The sequence below is a fragment of the Acomys russatus genome, chromosome 20 (assembly GCF_903995435.1).
Source record: "Acomys russatus chromosome 20, mAcoRus1.1, whole genome shotgun sequence".
In the NCBI taxonomy this organism is placed as follows: domain Eukaryota; kingdom Metazoa; phylum Chordata; class Mammalia; order Rodentia; family Muridae; genus Acomys; species Acomys russatus.
In genome coordinates this window covers 30477466-30498465 of record NC_067156.1, presented here as the reverse complement: position 1 = coordinate 30498465, position 21000 = coordinate 30477466, and the positions used below count along the sequence as shown (strand labels likewise).

General features: G+C 39.3%; 1 protein-coding gene across 2 annotated transcripts in view; it reads right to left on the bottom strand.

Moving 5' to 3' along the window:
* The window catches only part of Rbm27 (RNA binding motif protein 27), a 64528-nt gene that overhangs the window by 2894 nt on the left and 40634 nt on the right, over positions 1 to 21000 (bottom strand). For both annotated transcript variants that reach the window (XM_051163906.1, XM_051163907.1), the window contains 10 exons: positions 18294 to 18443; positions 16026 to 16170; positions 15199 to 15352; positions 13879 to 14175; positions 11532 to 11672; positions 9003 to 9122; positions 7384 to 7458; positions 7077 to 7241; positions 4759 to 4863; positions 4472 to 4660 (listed from right to left, as the gene is read on the bottom strand). In XM_051163906.1, coding sequence (XP_051019863.1) covers positions 4472 to 4660; positions 4759 to 4863; positions 7077 to 7241; positions 7384 to 7458; positions 9003 to 9122; positions 11532 to 11672; positions 13879 to 14175; positions 15199 to 15352; positions 16026 to 16170; positions 18294 to 18443 — 1541 coding nt within the window. The remainder of the gene's footprint in view (positions 1 to 4471; positions 4661 to 4758; positions 4864 to 7076; positions 7242 to 7383; positions 7459 to 9002; positions 9123 to 11531; positions 11673 to 13878; positions 14176 to 15198; positions 15353 to 16025; positions 16171 to 18293; positions 18444 to 21000) is intronic.

Sequence of the window (21000 nt, the reverse complement as noted above, 5' to 3'; positions counted from 1 at the left end):
CAGATCTGGGAGCTACAGACAGTTGTGAGCTGCCATGTGGGTGCTGGGAATCGAACCTGGGTCCTCTGGAAGAGCAGTCAGTGCTCTTAACTGCTGAGCCATCTCTCCAGGTCAAACACCATAAACTTTTATGAAAACAAAGTTAAATTCATAACAAATAGTCTAAAGTGGGCCAACAAGATGGCTCAGAGAGTTAAAGCACTCATCCCACAAGCTGGTGTTTGATCTTTAAACGCACATTATAAAGAACCAACTCCCACAGAGTGTCTGCTGACATCCATGTACACTAGTGTCATGGTTTAAGCAGCACCTCCATCACTACCACCACATGTAAGATTCTACAGTGTATCTGAGGTGGGTGTTGTTTACTTCCTTCTGTATTTTCAGACTTTTAAGTTTTTTTCAGTGAACAGCATGAAAGATACCATAACCAACAACTAGAACTTTTCTCCTTTTTAACAGAACCTCATTTTCAGCTCAGCAGACAATCCAGGAGTAGTTTAAGGTACTCACAGTAACTGTTTCTCTTAGAAAGGGTTGACTGGGAAATGTGTGAGAGATACTTATGGCTAAGACATGAAAACACATGCCTGGGCATGAGTGAGGGTTGGGGAGGTAAGGAAGTTTGTTGGGAAGACCATAGCATAAGAAACACACTCTCCTTTTTGCCTTTGAGTATTCCTGTTGGAAGCTGTGGTGTTTGTGGTTTCTGCAGATATTCTAGTAGCAAGAGGGAAAAATGGCTACCAGTTAACATAGTAGGAAAGTAGAGAAACATACTATGTGCTTGGGTGTTCAAGTAATCCTAAAATCTCCCTAAAGCTTCTTAAATGGAAAGAAAACAGGGTGTGTGAGATGATTCAGCAGGTATGAGATCTGAGTCTGAGTTCAGTCCTGCATGGTCAAAGGAGAACCAAACTGCATGCCTTCCTCTGGCTGCCACACATGCACAGCAACATGTGTGCACACATACATCACATACACAAAATAAATAAACACACATTTTTTAAGAAAGGAGAAGGTAAGAGGAAGAGAAATAGGAGGCTGAGAAGATGGCTCAGTGGTTAAAAGTATTCGCTGTGTCGCCAAGCATCATGACCTGATTCACATCCTAGCAGCTACATAAAAGCTGGGTGGCACAGAGAGCATTTGGAACCCAGTGCCAGGGAGGAAAGAGGGAGGGGGGACGACAGCGTCAGGCAGATCCTGGGAATGCTGGCCTATCAGTCAAAGGGTAGCAGCAAGGTCCATGTCAATAAGAGACTCTGCCTCAAAAAGTAAATTGGACAGTGACAGAGAAAGAACATTTGCTGCTCTTCCACAGGACCCATGTTCAGTTCCCAGCCCCTCACAACCACTTGTAGCTATAGCTCCAGGTTCTGGTCCTGCTGGGCATACATGTACATTTATGTATATAAACATACATACAAGTACACACATAAATAAAGTTTTTAAACGGTAACACCAACAAAAATAGATCTTTACTATCTGCAGATTACTGTGGCATAAAAGTATATTCTCCGGGAGGCAGAGGCAGAAGGATCGCCGTGAATTCCAGGCCAGCCTGGTCTACAAAGCGAGTCTAGGACAGCCAAGGCTAAATAGAGAAACCCTGTCTCGGAAAAAAAAGAAAGAAAGAAAGAAAGAAAGAAAGAAAGAAAGAAAGAAAGGAAAAGTATATTCTCTTTTTAAAAAGCTTTTTCTTCTAAATTCATTGATTTTGATCCTTAATATGTATAAAGTTTTACTCACATATTACAATATCTCATAGTTATGGATAAATGGTTTAAACTTAGCATATAGCTTCTAAAGATAAAATAACACATGCCAAAGCTTTGCAAACTACAGTTCTCAAAACACACATACACAGAATCCTGATTTTGTTTCTTAGGAGATAGGACTCTGTCTGTTTTCTAGACCTCACATTCTAGACTCAAGTGATCCTTTTTTCTCAGCTCCTAAGTACCAGGACAATAGGACATACCACTGTGCCTCACTCAGCACCCTGCTTCTGATGGTCTGTGAACTGAAAATAGTTTGTGCTTTATTAAAATGGTTTTAAAAGGAAAAAAAAAGAGAGATTTCAGCGTTCAGGAGGCTAAGTCAGGGATTTCATGAGTTTGAAACAAGCCTAAGCTATACATTATAAGCTGTAGGTAGGCTAGCCTGAGCTACAAAGTGAAACCAGTCTCAAAAACCAAACAAAGCCAGTGTGGTGGTATATAACCATAAGCCTAGGACTAGGAGGCAGGATGATCAGGAGATCTACCAGTGGCCTTGAGAGGCTAGCATGGACCACATAGGACTATCTCAACAAACTGCAAAGGCTACAAGACAAGAAAGTGGGAAAATAAACAAGAAAAGCAAATGAACAAAAGGGAGGGAAAGGAAGGAGAGGAGAGGGGAGTAGGAGAGGAAAGGAAAGTACAGACGGCGGAAAGAAAGAAGAAAACATGACATAGACCATCTGTAGGCCACAAAAATCCTACATTTTACAACCTGGCTCTTTACAGAACAAGCCTATTAACTTTTAACAAAGACTTTTTAGGAATATGTATGTATTTATACATATTCTTATACAAAGAAATCCTATTGCAAAAAACAAAAAAGAAGAACATGCCTTTAATCTCTGGACTCACGAAGCAGAGGCAGGTGGACTTCTGTAAGTTTAAGGCTGGACTGCTCTACATAGTGAAGTTCTAGGAGAACCAGTGCTACATAGAGAGACTGTCTCAACCCCCATCTCACCACCACCCCTCCCCCCCCAAAACAGGAAATGCTCTTAATTGCTGAGCTATCTCTCTAGCCCCAAAGCCTGCCAATATTTGACACATACTATTAAGATGTATGTTCCTCTGTTGTAGATAACCTGGACTGTGTATTACATATTACATGTTTAGTCTTTGTGTATCTGTATGAGTTCAGATGTGTATTTTGCTTGTGGAGGACTGAGGCTAACACTGGTGTCTTTCTTACTTTTTTTGAGACAGGTGCTCTCATTGAACCCTGAGGTCAGCAACTGGCCAGCAAGCCTCAGCACTGTCTCTATCACTCCAGCACTGGGCTATGCTACTGGCCTACCTTCCAAATGGCTATTGAGATCTAAACTCAGTTCTTCTTGTTTTAAACCCACTGAGTGTCTCCCCAGCCCCATTCATATAACTTTAATATGAGTGAAGCTTGCTCGTCATGATTTGCCTCACCACCTTTAATATAAAATAAGTGTTGGAAATATTTCCCTTAAGTAAGAGGTTGGGGGTGAGGTAGGGGGTGGTGGTGACAGTGAAATGGCTCAGCTGATAAAAGTGCTTGCATTTGATCCCCGGGACCCATAAGATAGAAGAGAACCAACGCGCCAACGGTGTTCTCTAATCCCCACATGCATACCATGGTACATGCACCCCTGCCCCCAAATAAATAAACAAATAATGTAATTTCTAAATTGTTGCCTAGGACTGGGGAAACCTGGCTATGAGGGCTCTGGTATTTGTCAGCAGTGTAATCACACGAGGTAGTTTTAAGATTTAGTTTTGAATCAGAAGAAAAGACTTTCACTAGAGTCTAGGGAGGCTCAACCTGTACAGTGCTTGCCTAGGGTGCACAAATCCCTTACTTAATCCCCAGCATCAGCTAACTCAGCAAATGCCTGTCATCCAAGCATTCAGGAAATGGAAGCAGGAGGACCAGAAACACAGGGCTGCCCTTGTTTACAAGGGAGTTTGAGGCCAACCTGAAGTAGTTGAGACCCTGTCTAAAGTTTCTGAGTTTTTTTGGTTTTCAAGATAGGGTTTCTCTTTGTGTACCCTTGCCTGTCCTGGACTCAAACTCTGTAGACCAGGCTGGTCTCAAACTCACAGAGATCCTCCTCCCTCTGCCTCCCAAGTGCTGGGATTAAATGCATGAACCACCACCAGCCAGCCCCTGTATAAAGTTTTAAAAGACTTTACTGAATACAATTTCACACGTTTTTCATACTTGTAGTCATTTTACATTGTATGAACCTACTTATGAAACTGTAATTCAAAACTATGTACCAAATGAACGAGTGAATGGCTGAAGAGAGAACATACCGTGCATGTTTATTTGTCTGTAGCCAATCTCTATTTACATCTGCGTCGACACTGTATACAGAACAAACAAGCTTCCTGTCTTAATAATTTGACTTTTGCCTCCATTCCAGATTGCTTTAACTTTTTTGCCTAGAAATACCTAGTAAACTCTTAAATAATCCTAAGATCAAATATGGCTTTGTAACACTGCGCCACTACAAATGTGTTTACGTAGGTTATGAAATGTTAGAGCAAGACCTACTTCCTGACCTTCAAAAGTATATTAGTAAGAACTTGGTATGGTCTGTGTTTTGACAACTAACATTTCTAACCTAGAAATCATTTGATATTTATAGATTGTAGCAAACAAAGTGCTGAGTGCATTGTTTTTAGAGTTAGTATGAGTTACATTAAAACCTTACTGAGAAATGCTGAAGCAATTCATCCTTTTCCTCCTCAATGAATCCTCCAACTGTGAGTGCTTTGGGGCGGTGGTCCACTACCATGTGATTCAGTGAACCCCTCCCTCTTCCTCGACCTCGGCCTCTTCCTCGGCCTTGAGAGGACATGGTCTTTCCTCGCCCCACAGGTAAAATACCTAATCTTGCAGCCTAAATAAAAACAGAAGTAGAAGGCAATGCATTGTTAAATTAAGCTTCATAAGTAAATAAAGAGAAAATCTTTTTGAGACGTGCAAGTTAAATCTCACCTCAACTTGTAACTGACTGAGCTTTTTGCGTAATTCTGTTGTGTCTTCTCCTGAAGAGAGTCTCTTGTGGAGGTCCAGTTCCGTGTCCAGCAACTCCTTCTGGGCCTGGGAAAGAAAAGAGAAGGAAAAAGGAAGACGTCAGGTAACTACTAAGATCTTATTCAGAGCATTATATAGTTGCACAATGACTTGCTTCTCCTGTGAAAAATGCTTCAAGGAAATTAACCTTCATGTGCACACTGTAAACACAGTCAGCACATGTGACTCCATGGGAAAGGTAAAAGTTAACCAAGATACTTTCCACATAGTACAAGATCATCAATGAAACACAACTAACGAAACAGAAACTATGTAGGCTTTACAAAGGAGTAGTAGTGTGGCTCACACTTATAATCCTAGGCATCAGAGGTTAAAGCAGGCCTGTCTCAAATTAGAGCCATCCCAAGCTGCAAAGTTAAACTGTCTTAAAAACAAATTAATTAATTAAATAAAATACAAAATAGTACAAAGAACAGTAAAAACTACTTTCAGACTGGCACTCTTACTGCTACTCTTTTTTTTTTAATGAGACAAACTATCAGTCTTTAAGTAGGTATGAAGACTTTTCCCCCTCACATGCTCTTTCTTATCCATTGTGCAAATGTGTGCCTATCTGTGTGGGGGTGTGTACAGTGCTCAAAGAGGCCAAAAGATGGTGTTGGATTCCCCTGGAAGAGGTAGTTAGAAGCCACCTGATGTGCTGGGAACAGAACTTGGGTGGGTGCTCTAAAAAGGTATTCATTTATAACTATTAAGTCATTTCTCTAGCCCCCTTTAATTTGCAAAAGGCACATATGGCTGGGTATGGTGACACATGCCTACAGAGATGAAAGGATCACTAAAGCCTATAAGTTTTGCAGCCAACCTGAGTAACATCCAAAGACCTCCTTTCAGAAATTAAGAAATTAACAAAGAAAGGAAAGAAGGAAGAAAGGAAGGACAGACTCCATATACACTTTCTAGAACTAGAGAAAATATCAGTAATATATCTGAATTGTATTTTTAAAGATTTAGTTATATTTTGTGTGTTTTTGTATGTGCTTGATGCTCAATGAGGTCAGGAGAGGGTATAGGATCCCTTGTAACTGGAATCACAGATGGTTCTGAGCCATGTTGCTGAGATCAAAACTTGAGTCTTTCTCAAGAGCAGCAAGTGCTCTTAACCACTGAGCCATCTTTCCAGCCCAAGCCCTCTTTTTCCCTTTACAAAAATATGTGTCACTCTGCCTGGCTTTTACACACTGGCCTGGAGCTCACTGCACAGATGGAACTAGCTGAGCAGTTCTCCTTATCTTGCTTCCCAGTACTAAAACCTCTAGTGTTTCTCTACATTCAGCTTTCAAGAGAAATGCTGGCGAAAGATTTTGCCTTTCAAACAAACAAACCCACATATTTAGTTAGTGTGTGTATGTGACGCTGTGCATATGTGGAGGTCAGAGTACAACCTGTGGGAGTCAGTCCTCTCCCTCCACCATGGGGGTCTTATGTATCAAACTTAGAGCCTCAGGCTTTGCAGCATACCCACCTAACCATCTCAGCAGCCCAACAATTTATTCTTAAGTTAACAAAAGTATAACTTCAAACATACTGTATATTATTTGTATATAAGTGTGTATGTAATAAGCTTACTCCCATTCCTTCAAAGGCTGCAAGTAACCTAAAAAACCCCAATACAGAGATATGATACAATGAAACTTCGTGAAAAACAAGTGCTCTCCTAGGGTAAGAAAATGTAGAAACATAAAATTCGGGATAACTGGATCCAGAAGTTCTGATTGTTCTTTTAATTAGCATGTCACATTTTTATCCCAGATTACAGTAGCAGTGTCTGTAGTGATCATACTCAGCTAGACTTTAGAGTGAGACTGTTTTAAACAAAGCACACATATAAGCAAAGATACCTCCTCCAGACGAAAAAACAACCACATCTTCCTTGAAAACTAAATAAAGTTTTAGGCCCTTAAAAATATAAAAGGAAAAACTGACAGACGGTTGGGGCTGTGTACACTCACTGGTATAGCCACTGTTTACGATGCACGCAGTCCTGGCCTCTACCCCAGCAGCACATCTATCCATATAGGACTAAAACTTTTCTCAAAGCGTACATCACATCAGTGAAGCACACTGTTCTCTGACTGCTTGCTGATCTCCCCATTCATCTATCAATAGTTTTACCAACTGGTGCCGGGAGCTGCCTATTGGCTGCACTGTCCTCTCAAAGGACCAAGCACATTGCAGGTGCTCTGTAAGGCTGCAAGGGGAGAAATGCAATTGGATACCTCTGTTTTTGTCTTTACTTTGGATGGCGTGGAGACTGCAGAAGATGTTTTTAATTCATCTTTCAATTGTGAGATCTTCTCACCCAGTTCTTTCAAGGTCTTCATTATATTTGCTCTTTCTTCTGGCTTCATGTTTTTGTTTTTTTCTAGTTTAGAGATCAGCATCTACAAAATAATCAGAAAAGCCAAAATAAATAAATAAATAGATAAATAAAAAAACCCTAAGTCTATATGTAGTAAATTGAAGCTTTACTATTATAAACCAATTCTATATGACATTATAGCATGCAAAGAATTCCCTGAGTACCTTCTGGCATTCTATCTGCTTTTCCAACATTTCTTGCCTCTTTTTCCTCATGTCTTGCTGTAACTTCATTGCTTCCTGGATAATAGAAACAAAGAGGCCGGTAATGGATTTTTTTTTAAAGCCTGCTAATGATACATTCCCAACTCAATTCTTCCTTCTAAAATGGACTCAAAAACAGATGAAAGTGGCAGCTGGGGTATGGACTATGGCTAGAACATGTGTATGAGCTCAGGACTCAAAAGATTGAAGCAGCCGGGTGGTGGCAGTGCATGCCTTTAATCCCAGCACTTGGGAGGCAGAAGCTCGGAGTTCGAGGCCAGCCCAGTCTACAAAGTGAGTCCAGGATAGTCAAGGCTACATAGAGAAACCCTGTCTCAAAAAACAGTGAAGCAGAAAGATCATGGATTTGAGGTCAGCCTGGGCTACACAAGGAGAATCTGTCTAAAAAAACAAACAAAAACCTCAAAATTTGAAAATCAGAAATGACACCTTTGAATATATTTTCCCAATGATTACAGTATAACTGTGTAATTTATAGCTATACTTTGCATCTTTAAAGAAAAGCAAATTGGGGGCTGGAGAGATGGCTCAGAGGTTAAGATCACTGTCTGTTCTTCCAAAGGCCCTGAGTTCAATTCCCAGCAACTACATGGTGGCTCACAACCATCTACAATGAGATCCGGTGCCCTCTTCTGGCCTGCTGACTCACATGCAGGCAGAATATGTATAAATAATAATTAAATAAATCTTTAAAAAAAAAAAAAAAAGGCAAACTGTTTTCACTTTCCAGTATAACAGGCCAAAGCCTTATTCCTGAACCGGAAAGTCTTAAAATATGAGATACAGTTATAAATTAGGAATGATCAAAGATTTTTGATTGGAAAATTTTGTTTCTACCCTCCTGGGAATTAAATCTCTTTATGGAGACAGTATATATGAACATGTGTTTTTACTGAAATTCCCTATGTAAACAGCTTATATCTAAAATGCAATGTTACTCAAAGCTGAGTCTTACAATGGTCCACAAATGTGTTATACTTATATGAAATGTTACCTTACTTTAAAAAAGGAATTGGAAAAGAAAATACTTTGATCTTGGGATGTGGCTCAGTGGCTGAAGCTTATCCAGCAAGTGCCAGGCCCACCCTGGGGTTCCATCCCTAGCATCGTCCCACCAGCCCCAAGAAAAGAAAACTGTCTGGTTTTCTTCCTTGATTGGAAAGAATAAAAAAAGATTAGCCGGCTGTGGTAGCCCATGCCTTTAATCCCAGAACTCAACCTGGTCTACAAAGAGAATCCCAGGACAGCCTGGGCTACACAGAGAAACCCCGTCTAGAACCCCACCCACCCCAAAAGAACCACAGCATATAGAAACTATTAATGGGTATAGTTCTAATGATTATGTGCTTAAGGTCCCTGCTTAACACTCAACCAAAACCAACCTATCAATGAGTTTAATGTAGCAACTGTGGAGCATGTTTGCAGTTTGTTCATCATTTTAAGTGTATTAAATGGAGGAGAACACACAGCTTATTGTATAGCCCTACAGCAACGTGAATTTACAGGTTAGCATACGCTAGCTTAACAGAACTAGCAGGAAGAATAATGGAAATTGTTACCTGTTTCTTCTTCAGAACTTCTTGTACATCATGAGATTTAGGCCCTGAACAAAGCTTCGAAGGTGCCTTTAAGTTTGAGGAGCTATAAATTGTTTTAGGATGGCTTGGAGTAGAAAATACCTTTAAAAACAAACAAACAAGTATTGATTAAATTAAATGTTAAAAATGTTTAAAATCAAGAAAGGCGTGGTGGCACATACCTTTAATCTCAGTGCTCAGGGAGGCAGGGGAAGGCATGAGTTTGAGGCCAGCCTGGTCTACAAATTGATTCCAGGACAGCCAAGACTATATAGAAAAATTCTGTCTCAAAAAACAAAACAAAACGAAACAAAACAAAAACCCAAACAGCTAAAAAAAATTTTTTTAAGAATAACTGTTTCTACTAGAGACAGAAAGGGTTGTTTTTTGTTTTTGTTTGGGGGGCAGTGGTTCAGACTGGGTTTTCTCTCTGTAACCCTGGCTGTCCTGGAACTCATTCTGTAGACCAGGCTGTCTTTCAATTCAGAGGGATCCACTTGCTTCTGCCTCCTGAGCGCTGAGACTAAAGGTGTGCGCCACTGCACCGATCTAATCTTTTTTCCCCCTTTCATACAAGAAAGCATAGCTGATAATTTCCTTCCTGTTCTTACGAAGGGTGGGTTGATGCTGGGGATGGAACCCCAGGACCTGGCACATGCTGGGTAAGTTTTTCTCATTTTGTTTAGTTTATTATAACCTAAATGCCACTTCATGATACATATAAAAAGTATTCTTCATTCCTTTTTGAAGGTAAGTACATTTTACTATATAGATGTACTACATTTAGGAAACCAGTCCCCCACTGGTAGGCATTTGGAGACTTTCATAATTACAAAGAGCTTATAATTAGTAGCTTACACATAAACACTTCACATTTTGGACAGTGTATCTCTGGCGCAGACTCTTAGAAAAACTTTATATATGTGCATATAATTTTGTTATAGTACCAAACACTCCAAATCTCATTTCATGGGAGCCGAATTATTTAGCATTTCCATCAGCATTTAAGTCTCAAGCTCATTTATTCTAGTTTATGATGTAATATTTTATTTTATTTTTATTTATTATATATAGTGCTCTGAATGCATGTATGCCTGCAGGCCAGAAGATGGCATTAGATCACATTATAGATGGTTGTGAGCCACCATGTGGTTGCTGGGCATTGAACTCAAGACCTCTGGGAAAGCAGCAAGTGCTCTTGACCTCTGAGCCATCTCTCCAGCCCCCATTATGATGTAATTTTTTAAAACCATCTTTTCTATATGGCTATCCACTTATACTAATATCAAAAAAATTATCTTTTTTCTTTTTTTTGGTTTTGGTTTTTCAAGACAAGGTTTCTCTGTGTAGCCTTGGCTGTCGTGGACTAACTTTGTAGAACAGGCTGGCCTCAAACTTATAGCGATCCACCTGCCTCTAACCTCCCGAGTGCTGGGATCAAAGGCGTATACCACCACCGCCCAGCTAAAAAAAAATTATCATTCTTGATCTGATATTATTTAGTCAATAAATTTCTTTTGCAATGAAGTCTATTTTAGATTTTCTGTTCTCTTTCACTGGCCTGGTAAATCATGTACCACCATTAAACTGTGTTAGTCATAGACACCTTATAGTACTTCTGGACTGCCACCTTATCAATTTTCTTTTTCAGACTTCCTCTACCTCTTTGTAATAATCACTACACATATTGCATGGATATATTCCTAAAAGCAAAACAAAGACATCCAATACTTGGTTTTATGACAGAATTACATTCACTGTTTTGTTTTGTTTTTTTTTTTACATTCACTGTTTTCTAAGACTTTGTTTTTAATTTGATGTGACTACATGTATGTCTGTGCATGAGCATGCGGTGCCCACAGAGGCCAGAAAGGGGTATCAGATCCCTGGGAGTTTAAGTGACAGGCAATTGTTAGCTGCAGGTGTGGTGCTAGGAAGCATCCCCTAGCCTTCACCAGGTTCTTAATCACACCTAAGAGGAAAAGCAAGACTTGGATGTGATGGTATCAGTCTTTAATAAGAGCACTGGGGAGGCTGAAGCAGCAGGATCCTGAGCAGAAGCCAGCCTGGGTGAGCCTTCTATCAGACCATGCCTCAGAAAATGAGGAGGCAAAAAAGAAATGGCCTAACTAAGGACATCTACCCATTACTATACCACTACAAGCTAAAATTCACTAATTCTTAGATAGCTCTAATAAAAGGAAATTAAGTAACAAACTCCTGACTGAGCTATGGAAATTAGGGAAGTACATTTAGGTCAAATGTCATGTTTATCCTGTTGAGAAAGAGACTATAAATCTCCCCCCCTCACCCCACCCCTGCCCGAGACAGGGTTTCTCTATGTAATATCCCTGGCTGTCTTGGAACTCTCTTTGTAGACCAGGCTGGCCTCGCACTCACAGAGATCTTCCTGCCTCTGCCTCCCAAGAGACTACAAATCTTAATTGTAATGAGTTTTTGTGCCACTGAGTGAGTGACTCTAAATATACATGGAAGTCACAGGATGCATACCGGGCAATCCTCCCCAGAACCACCAGATTGGTTCAGCAAGTGAGGGGTGTCACTCTGGTTAGTACTTGCATGTCCAAGACGGTGTTTAACAGGAACTTTGTTAAGAACGTAGGCACCAGAGGTCTGTGGTTTGCCCATCATCTGCAAATATAAAAGAAACATCTTTGTGATCTAAGTTTATAGACACAACCAAGAGTATATAAATTTAAGATAGAGGTTAAAGTTGAAAAGAGGAGGGGCTTCATTACCTGTAAAACTGTATTTTTTTTCTAGGCATTATGAATATACAGATGATTCTATTATCCATATTGTTTTGGATGTCTAACATGTCGTAAGAGATGGGAGGAGCTCAGTAGTATAGCATGTGCTAAGTATATACAAATCCTTGGTTCAATCCTTAGCTCTAAAAATATGTTTCACAGTAATACACACACACTACTGCTAATAACTTTTTAAAATCTTCTCTCCAGTATACAATGTTTCAAAGATAGTTTTGTTTGTTTGTTTGTTTGTTTGTTTGTTTGTTTGTTTTCCGAGGCAGGGCTTCTCTGTGTAGCCTTGGCTGTCCTGGACTTACTTTGTAGACCAGGCTGGCCTCGAAATCACAGCGATCCGCCTGCCTCTGCCTCCCGTGTGCTGGGATTAAAGATGTGCCACCACCGCACCACTGAAGACAGTTTGTTTTTTGTTGTTGTTGTTGTTATTATTGTTGTTTTTTAGTATAAATAGCAGTGAAATGAAAAGGCAATCTTTGGCTACATTCTTTCACCATTCATCCAACATCTAGGACAAGCATTCACATTTTGGGTCCAAATATGAAACAGAACACAAATAAAAATGTATGGTTTAGATGCTAATGAGCAGCAATGCTTAATAGAACTGGGAATGCATACATGCACATATTTTTCAGTGTTTTGAGATAGGAACTTGCTATGTAGCACAGGCTGACCTCAAACTCAACAGACTTCTGCCTCAGAGCACTGCTTGCTTGTTTTTATTTTTTCATTAGAACACATTTACCTTAAACATTGTTCAATCTAGATGGAAATTACTGCCAACATCTGAACAGCTCTAATGTACAGTAGTTAGCTCTTTCCTTCATTTACTTCTTCATTCAAATATCTAAGAATATATATATATATATATCAGGCACTATTTATTGTTCTAACCACCAAGGACAAAATAAATACAAGGATTATAATCCTTACTCATGGCTAGACATACTAATGCAGCTTCTGAGGCAAGGGTGGACGATCATATCAAGACCAACCTAAGCTACAAACTAGGAGCTCCTCTCAAAAATATAAAACAGAATCTTAATTCCTTTTTTAAAGAAGTAAAATTGTCTTCATGGAAAATGGTAGGACAAATGGGTGAAAAATGAAGGTGACTAACTCTACTATAAAACAAAGTAGCTCAAGTTTCAGAATTTAGTGTATGTGCCTTGCTACAGGTACTTGTTTGTTTGTTTGTTTGTTTGTTTTTCCCGTGTGCTGGAATTAAAGGCGTGTGCCACCACGCCCAGCTACAGACTCTTCTCAAACACTCAGATTTAAGAAGCTCATTATCTAGAGACTGACTCTGTCCTACAGATGAAGCTAATCAGGTTAGACCTTGATAAACCATCCTGTTGTACAATAGTTCTCGCAGCTGCAGAGCACTGCAAAGCTTTTTGAACCAGATTCCTGGTCCTTTTTCACAAGAATTGATTCAAAAGATGAGGGCCTGGGAAAAGCTAAGTTTGAGAACCAGAGTTTAGAACCCCACAGTCACATAAAAGCCACACAGGTAGGGAAGACACCTATAATCCCAGTACTAAGGAGGAAAAAAACAGAGGATCCTTAGGGATGGATGACCAGCCACACTAACAAAACTGGCAAGCTTGGGATTCACTGAGTCCCTGCCTCAGTAACTAAAGTGGAGAGGATCACAAAGACACACAATGTCATCAGGTGTGGTGGCACACACCTTTAATCCCAGCACTAGGGAGACAGAGGCAGGTGACCTTGGTGAGTTTGAGGCCAGCCTGGTCTACAAAGTGAGTCCAGGACAGCCAAGGCTACACAGAGAAACCCTACCTCAAAACAACAACAACAACAAAAAAGACATACAATGTCAAGGTTGGGCCTATGCCCACACCAAATAATTGTTTAGTTAATTAAAATAAAGTTGGTGAGGTCTAAGAATCTATACTTCTATAATAATCAGGTTTCAAGAGAGCAGATGATGCCATGCTGGTTTCTATGTCATACCACGAAAAACTCTAATGTGGAAGGTGCCAAGACTGTGGATTGGAAAATACTAGCTGGGGAATGAGACTGGAGTTTTAGTTAGTGAACATGATTACCTTTTGGATACCTCCATGGACTGATGAGGGAGAAGACTGGGTTACCATCACCTGCTGTTGATGAAGATGCTGTGGTAGGCTATGGTGCTGCTGTGAAAGGTGACTCAAGCTGTGTTGCTGTTGCAGGAGAAGCTGTGCTGGGGACTGGAGTGCTGGTTGCTCATTGTTCTCTCTATGCCACAGGACTCGAATGAACCGATTGTTCAAAACTGCTTCTGTGCTAGAAATGGCTTTCCTGGCCTCCTCATTGGTAAGGTATTGGATGAGTGCTGCTTCTGGATCACCCTTAAAAGCAACCTTTAAAGAAAATAATAGGAACAACTTAAACTTAGCAGTTAAATATGGGTGGTCTAGTACTGTAAACTAAATTATGTGCCTCCAAATTCATATGGTGAAATTCTAGCTCTTAATGGAGAATAGGATTAGGGAAAAATTCAGGTTACACAGGGTACTAAATTTGTGGCCTTTTAAAGTTAAGGTGGTCTTAGGAGAAGAGAAAAGGGTCTCTACCTCTCCTACCCCCATCTCTCACCCCCTCTGCCATATGAAGACAGTGAAAACCCAGGTGTCTACAAGCTAAGACGTCATCCCTCTGAAGTAGCTTAGTATAAATAGCATTGGATCCCCTTGGAGCTGGAGTTACAGGAAGTTGTGAGCAATGTGGATGCTGGGAACCAAACTAAGGTCAGATCGTGCTCTTAATTGGCAAACTGTCTTTCCAACAATAGAACAAATTTCTAGTGTTTATTTATTCAGCTTATGGTATTCAATATGGGTGCCTGAGAAAACTGTTTTACCTAAGCCACCCAAGTTCTTTCTCAAATGCCATAAAGAATAATAATGATAGAAAACTTTTAAGAGAAAAGGACATGAATTTTAGAAACTTTAAACAAACATGTAAGTACACTCAATTAAATCCTCACTTATAACCTCAAATTCATAAATTCAAATTTCTAACAAGTAGACATCAAAAGATTATGTTAGCACTACAACTGATTTGATCTTAAACAAGATGCCAAAAATCTGAACTTCTTAGATAATGGCATTAATACAGACAGGAAAAAGTCATTTGTACAGACAAAGACATATGGACAACTACTACTACTACAACAACAAAAATAACAGAACTAGCCCAGTGTCTTTAGGAAGGGATTACAGAAAAGAATCAAATGAATTCTCAAGAGCAAATTCAACTAAATAATTCCATGATACATGGATACAACGATACACAGATGCAAAGTCAGAATTACCACTGCCTCTAATCAAGATGGACTGCTAGGAATGCACACATGCATTCTGTCACTGATAGAACTAAATTACCTGGATATTAACTATGGTTCCAAATTTGCTGAAGTGTTCATTGAGTTTGGTAATGTTGTTCAGTTCCTGGGGGATTTTTTTCACTTCTAATTTGGTGTTTGTATACTGATTCTTCCTCAAGAAGCCTGGTTTACTTTGATTGTTGTTCCCCTGTCTGAAACAAGCATTGATGAATCTTGGTTAATTCTTTCATCTTATGGCTATCCAAGAGATGCTATCAGCAAGGAAGGTAAAGTTTAAGGACTCTCCAAAAACTACAGAACTTAACATAACCCTACTGCAATACAATAAAGAAGAATAAAAGAATGAAGAATTTCAAAGAGAAGCAGTCCAAGTGATACTAAAGCATGAGCCACACACGTTCCAGTTTACCTTTAAAGCAAAGAAAGTGCAACATTTCTAAGCATGTGTTTTTCAATTTCTGCAAAGATGCCAATGTTTTCCTTCTAGTCACTTCTGATATCTCAATGATGTTTAATATTGGGTGAGGAATAGGTACAGTATACAAATATCATATCATGAAATACCATGTTAGCTTTTTAATTTCTAGGATATTCTAAAGATCTCTCGTGGAACCCTAACTCTGAGGAACATACTTTGAAAATCATTATTTGATGATTTTGTTTGTTTTTCTAAACAGAGTTTCTCTTTAACAATCCTGGCTGTCCTAGATTGGTAGAACAAGCTGTCCTCAAACTCACAGAGTCCTGAGATTAAAGGCATGTGCCACACCTAGCAAGGTTAATGATATTTTTAACAACTTTATTAACACAAATGAAACATTACAAGCATTGATTACATATTTCTAATAAACAAAACCATCTTACTTTCCCAGCCAAGGTTTCTTCGTAAGTGGCCCTTCCAAACCACTAATGGTTCTCTTTCGGCTCTCTGGTTCCAGGACTACTCTGGTGATGTTGCTATTAATAGAAACAGGAACTGGTGGTTCAGTCTGGATGACAATATTAGCAGCTGTTGAAAACAAAAATTCCCATTACTCAATTTTAAGGAAACATCAAATGATTGGAATATTTAATATAAAGCTTAAAAAGTCCTGTGTACAGAATTCACCTACTACCATTTTCTACTTTTGTGAAAAACAGATCACAACTGACTTCTTGCCTCCGTTTTCCAAGGGCTAGAATTAAAAGCATGCATAATTGTGTCTAGCTTACATCTTCGTTCTTAGAAATGCATTATCAGCAAGAATAAACACAAATGCCTCTATTCTTTACATTCTAAAAAAATGCAAGCTTAAAACCTCAAAGGCAATCCAATATGACAATTATCTCAAGCACAGATCATCAATGAATGCAAGAAAGTTATTTGAGAAAGTTGTCAGAAGAGTAAGGTATTTACTTCATAGATGCACCATAAATGTGCTTACTTTTACAATAGAAATATACAACAATTACTGTCTTCAACAAGGAATCAAACAGTACAACTAGAATTATTATCTGCTTCCAGTCATGGTCCAACAAAATGTTCACCAGGTAAAGATTTTTTGTTTTTGTTTTTGTTTTGTTTTTCAAGATACTGTTTCTTTGTCCCGGAACTCACTCTATATAAAGCAGGCTGGCCTTGCACTCAGAGATCTACCTGCTTCTGCCTCCCACGCTAATCATTTTCTTATATGCAATACTACTGCATTGTTTCCCTCCTTTTTTTTTTTTTTTTTAAATTATGGCCCCCAAAGAGACCCCATGGAGAGCCAAGGAGTCCCTCCTGGGAAGGAGGTGTTCTAAAGAAAGGAAGAAAAAACAAAAACAAAAACACTACAATGGGTGCCATCAGTTCCTGAACAGGTAGTAGATGATGGGGTGCTGGGCTCCACATTAGCTGGTGGAGACTTCAAAGACATAGGCAGTGCACAGCAGCAGTTCCTGAGTGTGCCTGTTTGTCACCACCTGGAGGATGGTGAAGTTCTTCAGGACACTGTTCAGCTGTGCAGGAAGTGCCAAAGGAACAGGCCTTGGAGGATCAGGTAAGTGTGACAGGAGCCAGCCCCCACTGCTCATGCTTCTGAGATGGGGGAGGCGGGCTGTTGGTTTTTTTTTGTTTTGTTTTGTTTTCCTTTTTTTTTTGAGATCCAGTCTCTGTAGGCTAGGCTGGCCTGGTATGTGAGCAATCTCTGCCTCAGTCTCCTGAGCACTGGCTGAGGTTATAGTGAGACAGCATGCCCAGCTCTATGCTTATATAGGTCCGTATCTTACTCTAATATATTAGCAAGGAAGGAAATGAACTCATATTAAAGGTATATGCTGGTATTTAATCTTGGCTTGATTTTTTTTGTGGGGGGGAAGCAGCTTGGAGATAGGATCTGACTACATAGCCCTGGTTGGCCTGTAACTTACTATGTGAACTAGGCTGGCCTCAAACTCACAGAGACCTGTCTTTGCCTCCTGAGTATTGGGATTAAAAGCATGTTTAATGGTGTTTAAAGCCACAACTGTCATGGCTTTATTTATTTATTTATTTTGGCGGTTTATGTCTTAAAAACTTTGAAAGAGGTACTAATATGTAAATTTTGTTTGTTTATTTGTTTGTTTTTGTTTTTAAACAGGGTCTCATGTGGCTCAGGCTGGGTTTGTACCTGCTATGTAGATAATCCTCCTGCCTCCACACAGATAACAAATTGCCATGGGACCCAGGTATATAGCTGTAATCTTAAGGAGTAAATTGATAAAATGATAATTTACTTTAGTATTTTGGCTTGAACCATTATCGGTTTGAAGCTACAGCTCTCAAAATAAAGAATACACCTTTGATTAGCCCTTTGAGGGAAAGGGACCAGTCACTTCACTTTGTACCCAGCTGTTTACACAGCACACAGCTAAAATGGTTTGAAGTCCTACCAAAAAAAAAAAAAAAAGGCAATGAAAATATTACTATTTTCTGTGTCTAAAAAGAAAGATATTCTAACTGTGCCATTAAAATAAAATTTAGAAGGTTACTAACAGACTTTTGAGATGATTACATACTATCCTTCAAAAGTATAAGCAGTGTGATTACTTCAAGAGACAGACAGACAAACAAAGGTCTTAACTATGTTACACTACATCATCGTGTCTATCATCAGAATAGGGCATTCTCACCTCTTGGATTTGCATCCATATCTCCAGATGTGAGGCCAATCAGGTTAGGACGCTGTGTCTGTGCTCTTGAAAAGAACTGTCTGTACTGTGATCTGCCAGAACTAGTGATACTAGGAGCTTCAGGATTATAACCATCTGGTTCGTATGTATCTGGAAGAAAAAACACAAAAAAAACAAACTCAGAAAATCAGAGCGTGCTTAAACTATTGTCTAATTACTATAAATAAAGAGCTGTTCAACTTAATGTGTTCTTCAAAAAAATATAATTACATCAATTCATATATACTTCTCTTTGAGTTATGTCAGACATTACTTTTAGGAGTAAAAGAAAATAGTACTACTGTCACAACATACAAACACTCAAATTTAAACACTGATATTTACTTCTCAATCCACTCAGTCATGTTTACCCTGTATATTAATCACTTAATGTAATCCTCAATAACAATACATATTCTTATCACCAATTTTTGCATACACAAAAAATTCATTCAAATATTGTTGAGTTTTGTTTCTCATAAATTTCTAGTATTTCTGTAACCAGCAAATAAATCGATTATTAAGCCTAAAAAAGAGTAGTTGGTGCCCTATCCAAAGCATATTTCAAATAAGAGGTAGGTAAGTTAATTGTATAAACATAATTATTTTAATACCACTCTATTATTCATTGATATACTTTTTTCTTTTTTTGGTTTTTCAAGACAGGGTTTCTCTGTAGCCTTGGCTGTTCTGGACTCGCTTTGTAGACCAGGCTGGCCTCGAACTTACAGTGATCTGCCTGCCTCTGCCTCCCATGTGCTGGAATTAAAGGCATGGGTTACCACGCCTGGCTCCTCGATGATAATACTTTTATCACATTTCTTATACTTTTTTTCTAAAACAAACAAACAAAAAATCACTTTTAAAATTCTAACCCTATGTAACTATTTTATTAATGTTAAAAGCAATTTTGTTTAGTTGGGTTTTTTTTGTTTTTTGTTTTTTTGAGACAGGGCTTCTTTGAGGAACAGAGCCCTGGCTGTACTGGACTTGCTTTTTAGACCAGGCTGGCCTCAAATGCACAGAGATCCACCTGCCTCTACCCCTACCACCACCACCACACACAGCCTAAAAGCAATTCTGAAAGAAATGAGAGACTCAAATGGCACATATCCTCTCTGCTCTAAATTAAATCATAGTAAGAAAGACTGAAGATAGTGGGTTTTTTTCTTTCTTTCTTTTGTTTTTTAAGATGGGGTTTCTCTGTATAGACTTAGCTGTCCCGGACTCACTTTGTAGACCAGGCTGGCCTTGAACTCAGATCCACCTGCCTCTGCCTCCCGAGTGCTGGGATTACAGGCCTGGGTCACCATGCCTGGCCTGATAGCGGTGGTCATAGTTATGATTCAGAAGTTCTTTTGTTTATTCTCCTCCTCCTTCTTCTTCTCTTTTTTTTTAAAGAGACTTGCTTATTTATTATGGTACAGTGTTTTGCCTACATATATGATTGCACAAGAGAAGAGGGCACCAGATCTCATTATAGATGATTGTGAGCCACCATGTGGTTGCTGGGAATTGAACTCAGGACCTTTGGAAGAGCAGCCAGTGCTCTTAACCTCTGAGCCATCTCTCCAGCCCTTCTCTTTTGTTCTTAATGGAAAATGGGTTTAATGAGTCACATAAAGTTAAAAGTGCAAGATCAGGTTCAAACACATCTTTACTAAAAGCCGGCATTTTTGTGATCCAGAGTATAACAGCTCATAAATGAGCCACTTGCTGGAGAGAGCTCCATGGCTAAGAAAACATACTGCTCTTGTAGAAGATCCAAGTTGCATTCTCAACACTCATGTTGATTGGTCACAACCACCTGTAACCCCAGCTCTAAAAGATCCAACACCCTCCTCTGGACGGGGTGGGCTCCTGTACTCACCACATGCATATACTCACACACAGACACACACAGACACACAGACACACACAGACACACAGACACACACACACACACACACACACACACACACACACACACACACACACACGCACAATTAAAACAAATAAAATAAGCCAGGTGTAGGGGTGCGGGCCTTTAATATCAGCAGACAGGTGGTTCTTTGTTAGTTTGAGGCCAGCCTGATCTTCATGGTAAGTTCTAGCTAGGCCAGCCAGAGCAACATAATGACAATCTGTCTCAAATAAAATAAAATTGTTAAACAATCCCCCTTAGGAATTTCCTGAATTCTAAAAGCATTTGACTCTGCAGCTCCTGTCTAAATAAGCTAAATAGACTCATGCCTTTGGTGCAGCATATCACTCCCAACCCTCTTAGATTAAGCCTTGCCCTGAATACTGGATTTCCCCCAACTTCAGGTTCCATGAGCAGATTCTCTCCCTGCACAAAACACCAAGTCCAAGTTTAAAGCAGTTAAGTGCCACTGAGGGGCAACTGACTGAGACATCTGGCATCAGAACTGGAACTGCTGGTCAATATTCCTTCTTGTACACATTTCCGCCATTTTCTTTCCTTAAACATTTAAAAATAGCTCATGGTGTAGTATAGACAAACATCAATACTTTAAAAACTAATTCCCTATAATAAAATAATAAATGATTTTGAAAAATTAGTTACCAGAGTGGTCTGTGCTCCTTCTTCGGAGGAGAATGGCTAATACATTACTAAAATAATGACATTCCTATTATAGGACTTAGATTCATTATCAAGTCTTATATT